General features: G+C 30.3%; 1 protein-coding gene across 1 annotated transcript in view; it reads right to left on the bottom strand.

The window, feature by feature from the left end:
* The window catches only part of LOC136985897 (uncharacterized), a 53812-nt gene that overhangs the window by 27980 nt on the left and 13802 nt on the right, over positions 1-12030 (bottom strand). Inside the window, exons 4-5 of the mRNA XM_067283288.1 lie at positions 11110-11277; positions 2086-2111 (exon numbers count right to left, since the gene is read on the bottom strand). Coding sequence (XP_067139389.1) covers positions 2086-2111; positions 11110-11277 — 194 coding nt within the window. The remainder of the gene's footprint in view (positions 1-2085; positions 2112-11109; positions 11278-12030) is intronic.

The following is a 12030-nucleotide window of genomic DNA, read 5'->3' as shown; positions in this document are numbered from 1 at the left end:
AACCAAAAGGATCATGAGATTTTGCATAGATGAAAAGTGAAGCATATGAGGTTTTATGGAATATCTTAGTTCTTAATCGACCATGTTGTAATGTGATGTCTATATCAAGAGTGTGTACATTGGTGAAGCTTTGTTGTTCCGCCCGCAACGAGAGGCTGTAAACATTATCATTGAAAGCCTCGATGAACGCTGACAAGTTGGTTTTTTTCTCCAAATAATCAACACATCATCCACGTATCTAGCATACAACTTAATGTCATTGCTTACGCCAGGTAAGACACACCGCTTGAGTCGCCTCACCACCAATTCACAAAGTGTTCCTGAGATGGGACTACCCATGGGTACCCCTCTACTTTGAAGGAAAGTATCTCTTTGTAAAAAGGACTGGCAGAATTACAATTTAGTAAAAAGTAAAAATATACTACAGATGGATACTAGTCCAATCTTCACTGCTTGCCATGTCCAATCACCAGGAACAACTATTTCCATTGCAGAGACAACCTTTCTTTAGAGGCTATGCCTCTGCACAAATATGCAAAACAGTTTAAAATGTCCACTGGTGACAATCCCAACACAATTAAAAATATAACATTTCTTTGTAAAAACTGCTGGCAGAATTACAATTTAATAAAAAGTAAAAATATATTACAGATGGATACTAGTCCAATCTGTAATATATTTAGTGCCAGCATTCACAAAGAAATATTATATTTTTAATTGTGTTGGGATTGTCACCAGTGGACATTTTAAACTGTTTTGCATATTTGTGCAGAGGCATAGCCTCTAAAGAAAGGTTTTCTCTGCAATGGAAATAGTTGTTCCTGGTGATTGGACATGGCAAGCAGTGAAGATTGGACTAGTATCCATCTGTAATATATTTTTACTTTTTATTAAAATGGAAAGTATCTCCTTCAAATACGAAAAAGGCCGAGTGACATATAAAATGTGCTAACTCTAAGATGTTGGAAATATGTCTGGAAGAGTTGTTGATGTTACGAATGAGGAAGTCTCGTAATTCACAAAAACATGGTTCAATACGAATGAAAGGGAACATGAACTCAAAATCACATACTGTAAAGTAGATGCCCTCCAAGTTCCCAAGGGCATTTTAATCTGTGAATTAACTCCACCGGAATGGACACAGTGTACAGATATTCTTCCACGTTGCTGCTTAAAAGAGTTGAACTTGCACTCCATAAAAATAGATGAGATCTTGATTTGTCAACTGCTGGGCATAGTTGTTTACTGGTTTTATAGAGTTTGACAAAAGCGAATAAGCAGGGGGAAATTGATGCCGAGACTGTTGCCTTAGTTACTTTGAGTATTCTAGCTAATGGGGAATTAGCTATATGCTTAACCCTAGTTTGAATCTTCTCCAAATACCCGCTGGGGGTCTTAGTGCATTCAGTGTTGCATATGTATTCACATAAGCTGTTTCTATATGTGTCCCTTTTCATTAGTACTATGCTTCTGGATTTGTCTGCTCTTACGACAACTATACTGTTACAATCCATCCATCCCCTTGAATTATGTATGGCCTTCCAATACCTTACTTTATCTTGTGCTTTGACTGTGTGGTTATGTATATTGAAGAAAGCATTCCATCGGAAGTACTCCTTTTGGGTGTTGTTAAGACCTTCAACTATCATAATGATGACCATTAAAGACAGAAGAAAACCTTCGTTTAAAAGAGAATTAATGCTGGTTATAGGTAGTTGCTTATTTATTTATTGAATTCTGCACCAGTAATATTTATGATAATATATCAAATCATTAAATTTTTATCAATAATATTAATGTGAAAATTATAGCTTAGAGAAATGAATTAAATAGTAATAAAGCTAAAGCTCCTTCTTTTCAAAATAATGAAATATCTGATTCTTTATATTTTTTTAGTATTTATACTTTACTCATATTATCACTATAAAAACTTTTTATAACATAATAAAAAATTTCATATTTTAATTACATTTATGAAATTAATAAATATATAATAGATGTAGATAAAACAAATTTAATTTTTACTTTATTATTATTTGCTGTTTGATAAAATTTTTAAACTAAGAACATTTTAAGGCATCATACCTGTTCAATAAAACTGAAGGTATCTCCTGTAATAAAAAAAAAAGTAATTTTTATATGCTTAATATTAAAGTATTTAATAGATAGATTTCAATATAAAAGAAATTTTTGGAATAAAAATTAACTATAGTAAAAGTTCATTAATTAATCTGGTATCTGCAGGACCAAAGTGGTGCTAGATTATTTAAAATGCCAAATTATTAAATTATATTTTTGCAAAATTCAATAAATTATATATTCTAAGATTGTTGAAGCATTTGACACTGCTGTAAGCTTCTTATTTGTTTACACATGCTCTTTAATCAGTCTGATGATGATACAATGCACAACTGTGTTGTGTTAAGGTCAATTGAAAAACCTAAAAACAATTATTTTATGCTTCTCACTCTTCTTCCAGTAGACAATCCTTGGAGAAAACAAACATTTTTGGCTTGCCTCAGGTAAAAGAATGTTAATACAAAAGTTCAAAGCTCGAAAAGTGTTCATACATAAAACAAGCTAAAAACCAATAAGGCTCAAATTTAGCTTCCATGCATTCCAAAATTTAAGAGTTTCAACCCTTCATCCAAGCATAAAACCAGATTCCAAATATGAAATGCAAAATAGAACTTTGCTTTATTGTTCTTTTATCTGAGAAGAGCCAATGAAATGGCCAAAAACATTTGTTTTCTCCAAGAATCTATCTGCTGGAAGAGGAATCTATCTGCAGAATCTGCTTCTCCAAGATTACTCAATCTAGGGTAATTGTTATACACTATTCCAACTTCTGGAATGTTTTTAAAAAAATCTGAAAAGATGTTAATGAGCATATTATTACACAAAGTCAACATTGACAATGATTCATGTGCTTATAATTCTGCTGATTTTTGTAATTTATTGAATTTCTAAATTGCATATTCTGGACACCAGAGGTTGTAAAAAAAAAGTGGGAATGGGATTTTTGTTTTAAATGGCAAACCATTAAAGCATTATTCCTATTTATTAAAAAACTGGTGTTGTGTTGTATATTCTACATCTCACGCAACAATGATATTTATTTTCTTGACTATACAATGAGCAAAACAAGTTGTTCAAATGGCAGGTAAGTTTTATTTTCCCAAGTCATTTAAAAAAAATATGATCACGTAGCACAATAAAAAATAACCAAAATAGAGAAGACACATTCTTTATTTCTTTTCCCAAAAATGATAACTACAGTTATAAGCAAATGTAAGGAAAAAATTGAGTTTGTTTACTATATGAACATTTCTCACAATTATTAAACTTAATATTTTGTGGTTCCTTTGCTTTCAATTATTGTCAGACATCATTTTGGCATTGCCATCAGCTTTTCCCAAACAGTTTGTATGAGTTTCTTCATCCTTGATTTTTGGCCTCCTCTTTGCCATCTGGATTTCCATGCCAGCCATAAATTTTCAATGGATTGGCAATTAGATTGGATCTACTTCTGAAACCCTATTATTTGAACAGATGAGAAAAAATTTAATCTGGAGCAGATGGTTCAATAAAAGTGTGACCAAAAAAAGGAAGGACAATTAAACTCAACAGTGTAAAGCTAATTGTTAAACTGTGTGGGATCAGTGATGATTTAGAAGTGTTTCTGTGCAAAACAAATTGACAAATTAGTATTAATGAAAGAATGAAGAAACAAGACTACTTAAACATTCTCAAGGAAAATTTGGAAGAGTCAGTTTGCAAAATGGGATTGAAAAATACAGAGCATCGATTATCCGACTTAATTGGGGACTGGGGTTGGTCGGATAACCGAAAAGTATGAAAAAATACATTATTAGTATAGTGTATTAGGCCTGGTTTAAATACTAGCCTCCCTTTCATGGTCAAGCCAGTGCTGCCAGCTAAAACATGCAAAAATTTAACAAAAATAATATTAAAGTAGCCAAGACAAAACCAAATATTGTAGTGCCACATCACTAGCGGACATTTGAATTTGCTAACTAGAACGCAGTTGGTTAATCGGGGATTGGATAATCGATGCTCTACTGTAACTGTTTTCCAAAAAGACAATGACCCCAAACATACAGCAAAGATTGTTACAGATTATTTTCAATATAATGGCATTACTAAGTTAGATTGGTTTCCTCAATCACAAGATGCCAATCCAATTGAAAATTTATGAAATGACATGGAAATCCAGATAGCAAAGAGGAGGCCAAAAACAAGGCACAGATGAAGGAACTCATACAAAATGTTTGGAAAACAACCAATCCAATCTTTGTGAAAAGCGGGATGGCAATGCCAAAATGATGTCTGGCCACAATTGAAAGAAAGGAGGCCCCAAAAATATTAAATTTAATAATTGTGAGAAATGTTCACTACTGTACACAAACTCATATACAGTAGAGTCCCGTACAACGTGGGGAATTTGTTATGTATTATAGGAAATCGCATTATCAAAACCTGCATTATCAGACGATTTATGAAAGTTTAAACCTTGGCCTATAAGTTGAAAAAAAAAGTATACCTCTGATCGACAAAATTTGAGGGTTGTTGCTTGCTTTATTTGTGAGTTGTAAGGACTCTACTGTAATTAATTTTTTTCAATGTCTTTGTCATTATTTTAAATTTCCCCTCCTTACATTTGCTTATAACTGTAGTTTTATTTTTGAGGAAAGAAATAATGTTTCTTCTCTATTTTGGCTATTTTTTTATTGTGTTATATGATCATATTTTGAAAAATGACTTGGAAAAATGAAACTTCCCTATCATATGGACAATTATTTTTACACACTGTATTTCCATCCAGGGTCTTTAGTAAATCACAAGTCCAAATAAATTACAATTTTCAGAATACTGGCATGCAGATTATTATTTGACAATTCTGAATTATTTGTTACTCTTCCGAAAGTGCCAGATTATCAAACATTCTGGATTATTGGATGCCAGAGAAATGAATGGCTACTGTAAATTAATTTTCTCTGAAAAATTCTTGTTTAAATTTGTTGCATTATAGTTTGATTGAAAGAAACAGATAAATTGATAAATACATTTAAATGAATAAAATAACCACTGCCGACTATTCTGCTTTAAAATTTTATGCAAAATTGAAAAATATAAACTGTATAAAGAAAACAAATGATCACAAATTCTATTAAGATTAGCATGAAACTCTCCTTTTTTAGATAAATAAGCAAATTGTTTTAAGCTTGTAAGTTGACAACACATGTATTCTGCCATCAGCTTCTTTATATATATATAATTATAAACTAGTATTCAGCTTTTATTTCAAACACAAAATATTCTGTTTTAATTTGATTGATCTCTCTTTTTTATTTGACTGTTTTCATTATTTACATTACATCCAGTCAATTCTTATTTTTCAGTTAAATATTTCTATTAAATATTTAAAAACTTTTATTTTAACTAATTATATTATTATTTGAATTAAAACTCATAATTTATGCAATGCTTTAATATTTCTCTGTCTTTAAAAATATTTATTATTATTTGAGAAAGAACAAGTGTACAATTTATAGAAGGTTTCTGATTTAAAATTTATCAAAAATAAATATTAAAAGCTCTTATTTGATTTTATTCAATTCACATTTTACAACTATTTATTTAGGCTTAGTAAACACTAGTGTTGTGTGTTTTCCAAAGACACTTGGCAAGTTTTCCATCAAATATCTTTATTTATTTTAGTTGATTAGTCTTCCAATTTGTATATATTTGTATTTTATCGCTGCTCTAAGAATTTTAAAGTTGATATAATTTCTTTCTCTTGTAGGTATAGCTTCTGCGATTGATTTAGGTAAAGATAATGTTCTAAGGAGTGTCCGTTCATTGAGGTGCGTTTTTAGGTACTTTAAGTCTATAGAAAGTTTTTCTATCTCACCTTGTATTTTTTCTTCTTGTCTGTAATCTTCATGTTGACTTCTTTGCATTTTTGTTTGATGAATCTCGCCGTTTCTAGTTTCCTTTGATTTGTTGATCTGTTTGATGAAACTGTGTCTCGTTCTACAAGTCAACATCAAGATTACAGACAAGAAGAAAAAATACAAGGTGAGATAGAAAAACTTTAAGTCTATAGAAAGTACCTAAAAACGCACCTCAATGAACAGACACTCCTTAGAATATTATCTTTAACTAAATCAATCGCAGAAGCTATACCTACAAGAGAAAGAAATTATATCAACTTTAAAATTCTTAGAGCAGCAATAAAATACAAATATATACAAATTGGAAGACTAATCAACTAAAATAAATAAAGATATTTGATGGAAAACTTGCCAAGTGTCTTTGGAAAACACACAACACTAGTGTTTACTAAGCCTAAATTATAGAACGAGACACGGTTTCATCAAACAGAACTATTTATTTACTTTGAATATATTTGTAATTCCCCCTTTTTAATATCTGTTATTCTTTAATTTATTCAGAGTCTTTTTAATTATAGAAAAAATTAATATAGTCCTTAAACCAAATCTTATAAATATTTGAAAAAAATAATAATAAATTCAACAAACACTACAATTTTTGTGTTCTACTATATGTATAATAATCTCTACACTATTTATAGTATCTATCAAATAAATATAAATCTGCATTAATCTAAACAATTTTGATATTACAAATAACCAGTGTTGTCAATATGAGTTGATTAACTTAAACTCAAGTTGGACTTACATCAACAAGGTGACAACTTGTAACTTGAAAACTTTTAATAAAACAATTTGCTACCTTGAATTTTCATTTTCTGCAATTTTGATTATCGTATAGAAATAAATTTATGATTTTGCAGTAGAGACACTAATGTATAGGTGAGACCAGGGCTAGTTGTTACTAAGGGAAAGTTATTGAGTCTTTTATTGTTTTGCTGTGTGCAGTTTTTGCAGTGTGTGCAGACTGAGCATGTGGTCTGTAGATAGTGAGAGGTGCATGTTGAACAAACACCTCTCGTGTATTTTGAGGTTTGTAATGACAAATGTTCTAAAAATAATTTTTTTTGGTTGTGTTTTGCATATGATTTTAGCTTGAAAGACCATTGCAAATATTGTTTATGTTTATGTTACTATTTAGCTTTAATTTCATGCTATTACTAATCACTTTGGTTAGTTTAAAGGCAGAACTAAACATAATGGGAACTCTATGGGCTATTAATTGCAAAACAAATGATGTAAAGATGTCCAGCTATAACAAAAGAGAAGACAATGGTTTTAGGTTGTCAGTTTTTTAATTTTACTTTAAACACAATCTCTTACACATATACACACAGTTTCTAATGACCTGAATACACTGTACTGTGGTGATACACCAATATATTTTTGTTATATTTTAGATATATATATATATATGTGTGTGTGTGTTTTTTCTCCTTCCTTCTTTCTTTGTTCTGTGTTCCTTTGTCTATACCTTCTGGAACTTTCCTCTAAGTGTGGGTGGTCGGTGACCTAATTAGAGACAAAGATTAGGAAAAAGCCCAGAGGGCAAGTGAGAGAGGAGTGAGCTACTTTTGGCTTTGGACCTGGAAGAAGGAGGACGGTCAGGGAGAAGTCTCCAAGTTGGTGTTGCTTCGACTGAAAGAGTTACGAAGAGCACGTACGAGAGAGATAGTGTAAATAAGGACGTTGGGAGGCCAAAGATAAAAGACATCTGTTTTGTATCGAGTCTTGCATGCGATCTGTCCCCAAAAGAGAAGAAAATTCCCAAGACGAAGTCATCCAGCAGCTGCCACCTCGATTTCCAACTCGGGTACCCATTCCTTCCTAAAAATATATTTCTGTTCCTCCATTCTAATCTATCTTTTCCCTTCCTTTCCCTTTTAGATATAAGTAGGTTTAAGTTAGAAATTAAGTGTCTCTTTGTGTCGCGAAAGTTCTTGCTTGACCGTGAATCGGAATAGGTGTTGTTTTGTTCTTTGTTTGGAAGTAAGGAACCAGGAGGCGGAATCAACAAGAACCTTTCCTGTATATGTTCGCAGAAATTAAAATAAAGCACGTCTTATTTGTTTTATATATCTGTCTCTTTGTGAAGAAAGTCGACTCTCACCACGTGCTTATTACAACAGTACACAGTTCCTGAACAAAGGATAATTTTGTTCCCTGTGTGCAGTGTTGTCAGAATGTTCTGATTGAGAATTTCTCTCAACAAATGGGACATGTTGTTACACTGTAACAATTCACTTCATACTTTGACATGATGTTTTCAATTTTATTTTCACAGAATGGTACAAACATGCAAGACAAAAACTAAAGAGAATCTATATAATCACCACAGAGAGAAAACTAAAGAAGAAAACTAAAGAAAATCAACAGAGAAAGATATACAGTATATGAGAAAGCAGCAAAAGATGTTATGAAAAGAAAATTCCCTCAAAACCTCTGCAGATATCCACATGGATGAAAACTGTCTCTGTATTGTATATTTTAACTGTAGTTGAGAAGTAAAAATGAAGAGGCTTGGATTCAGTGCATAGTCCGTAAGAACTGGCTCATGAGCTCTTTGGAGGAAACAATAATTTTATGTTTGCTTTCATTGGATTTATTTTTTCATTCCAATTGTATGACAACTAAATTTCAGCAAATGTATTTATCAGGTTTAGTTATTTTGTACTATATGTATCTGAATTCCCTGTTTATTATAAATTTTTATTATTTATATTTGTCTATTGGAAGTGAGTTTCACCTGTTTGATTTTTTTTTATTTGGAAGTAAATCTGTATAAATTTATAAGAAAAACTTTTGGATTAAGTGCAATATCAGTTCAGACAGGAGTAAACCCTCATGATGCCAGATTTTGATGATTTTCATAGAATAGATGTTCTTTGCATCCATATGAAGCCCTGTTGAACAATTTTTTCCTTGATAATTTTATTACTACTTTCTAAATTTTTAACTGTTTGGAAAAGCAGTTTACAATTAGCCCAGTCTTCCCTATTTATATATTAAATGATTAAACTAAGCAAACCTCTCAGTAAGTTTGAAATGATAAATTTTTGCAAAAATTTAAGTATTGATAAGAACAGAATTAGTAAATCCTCTTCTTGAAAACAAAATGAATTATCTGTTGTATTTGTCAAGATTAGGGCACTAAACATAACTAATCTGAAAATGGTGGAATGCAAAGTCACTAATCATGCATTTAAAATAGTCATTAATTCAATGATTTGACTAATCATCTGTTGATGAAATAAGTCTAAAGGTTTTCTAAGAAAGAGATTTAACTTTGAATGTGACTGAAATGACTTCAAACTAAACTTAAGACTTGACAGGGCTGGACTTAACTCTTTTACCACTGTAAACACAGACTAGAATACCACCTTTTCTGAAATAAATGTAAATGCTACTGACACTAACTTGGACTTTATTATATAAAATATTTAATAATTTGAAGACAGAAGACAGTAGATCTGAACCTGGGATGGCAAATTGGCCATCCCAGGTTCAGATCTACTGTCCCCATTCAGAAATCCAGCCCTGTAACTTGATCTATATTTCCACAAAGACTTGAGAAGTTCAGATTAAACTTGAAAATTTTGAGAAAGAGTTGGGACTTGGGACTTGTAATTTATATCATGAAAACAAGATTAAAAGTAACTACTTAAATTTATTATTTTTACTAGCTGTAACTCATCAAAAATGATGGTAGAAAAAATTATTTTCAAACTGGAACATATCATTGGAAGTTATTTATTTTCTGAATGTAAGTGAATTGAAATTCAAAAATTATTAGAAATTTAATGATTAACCATTTAACCATTAAAATTTAACAGATTGTTCTAAGAAAAATATAAATTCAAATACTGTTGATGTAGGAATGCATGTTCTGCCAATAAAAAGCAGTTTGTAAAGAGCTACAAATGTACTCACACAAGATATTATATAATTGGTGTTAATTATATTGCATTGCATAAATTTATGTAATATTATATAAAAAAAATACAATAAATAGTCTCAAAATTTTGAAGAGGTACAATATATACTTTTGGGATATATATATATATATACAAAAAAATTAATTTTATATTTATTAATTTATTATGATTGAATAAAAGGAAGATATATGAAGAACAAAATATTTATCTGAGTAATAACTGTTATTAATGTACAGCATTTAGTTACAAATCATTTATGAATAAAATAAATTTAAAATGACTTTTAAATCCAAACATCAAATTCCATTGTGTTTTATTTGTCTGCATTATTTATCTCTTCAAAAAAATTATTTTTATTTTGTGACAAAAAAGAAACAAATAAAGTAAACGTAAATGACGAAAAATACTGTTAATTTTGACATCTTATGATAATTTTATATAATTACAAAAACAAAATTTAGAATTATAATGGAAAGTATATACTGTATTTACTTGCATATAAGAAAAGGTTTTTATTCATTTTTCACTGCTTCAAAAACCTAGGTTGTCCTATACGCGCAAGCAAAGGATCCTTTTCGTTTTTGCAATAATTTTTGTGAACTGTGTATTTTTTTACCAAATTCTCAGCTTCTGGTGTTTAAAAACAAAAGTATTTATCTGGGTCATTCGAATCATTCTTGTGTATTGTCAGGAGTAAAGATGAATAGCAATACAAAAAGCAAAGCTTTTGAATTGAATTCCAGATTGAAATTCCAAAATCACACGGGAGCCCGATATAACTTTTAATTCATTCCCACGTGAAAACAGATGATTTGGAAATCAGAATTCAGAGAAACTCATAAGTGTAATCAACGAAGAGTGAATTTGACTTCAACTGTTAAGAATTGGCAAAAAAAGTTCCCAATTGTCCAACTTTACATGAACAAATTACATTGTTGATTTTACAAGATTTTTTCTTGAAGTTTAAAATGCCTGTAATTTTTGTGGGACGGTGTGTGCATATATGTGCATTTGATATTTTATTTGTGATTAAATGAAATAAAATTAGAATTGTATTAATAAATCTAATTTTCTTTATTTTGATCTTTAAAGTCACACCTCGTCTTATATGCGAGTAAATACAATATAGAAATTATCAGAATAAAAAAACATGTTCATATTATTATAAAACCATTAAATTAATGCAATTTTCTTACCATGTGAGTCTGGTTCTTTTAATTCAGAAGACTGTTTGTCTAATTGATAAATACTTGGACCAGGTAAAGAAAGAACCCCAGATTCACTTGCATGTGCTAAATCTTTTGGTGTTACATCTCTTGCTGTAGGATTTCCAAATTCATCAAATATTACTATAGGCTTGATATCTAAATTAATAACAGAAAACCAATTTATACTTATAATAAAATAATATGTTTGTAAAATAAATTTTTAAAGATAATTTAAAAAACAATGAATACAGTAGAGCGTCAATAAGTGGAACCAATTGGGGACTGGGGTCCTTCCAGTTAATGATTTGTTCCAGTTTCCGACTTTGTACAAAAAAATACATTAACCTGTCCGATGTTCAAATTTTTCTCCGTTGCGTATCGCTTCCTGTTGAATTTTTCTCCGTTGCGTGTCGCTTCCTGTTGAATTTTTCTCCGTTGCGTGTCGCTTCTGTTGAATTTTCATCGATTTTAAGCCTAACGAAAATTTTTATAATAATCATCGAGGCTATCGTATCGTTAAAAATTATTTCTGCATTTTGTACAAACAAAATAAATATATTAAAGAATATAAAAAACACAAAAATTATACTTTAGAAGTAAATTTAGTATCAAAAACATTTGATTCAGCACGACACAGTCCGACTGAAAATCGTTCCACTTACCGACGTTCCACTTATCAACGCTCTACTGTACATATTTTTTAAAAAAATCTCTTAAGATGAATTAAATAGGAATTTCTTTTATTATAAGAAAATATTCATTTGGTTAACATAGTTACTATAATTTTATTTTGAAAACTGTCAGTTAGGCTTATCAGTTTTATGCAGAGAGAGAGATTTTGTCCTCTGCTTGGCTGGAGTGATTTTACTAGAGGAGTCAGGGATCATTTTGCACAATTAATGAAATTAG

This window comes from Centruroides vittatus, unplaced genomic scaffold (genome assembly GCF_030686945.1).
Source record: "Centruroides vittatus isolate TY-2023 unplaced genomic scaffold, ASM3068694v2 contig_980, whole genome shotgun sequence".
NCBI lineage: Eukaryota > Metazoa > Arthropoda > Arachnida > Scorpiones > Buthidae > Centruroides > Centruroides vittatus.
This window is presented reverse-complemented; position numbering and strand designations above follow the sequence as displayed.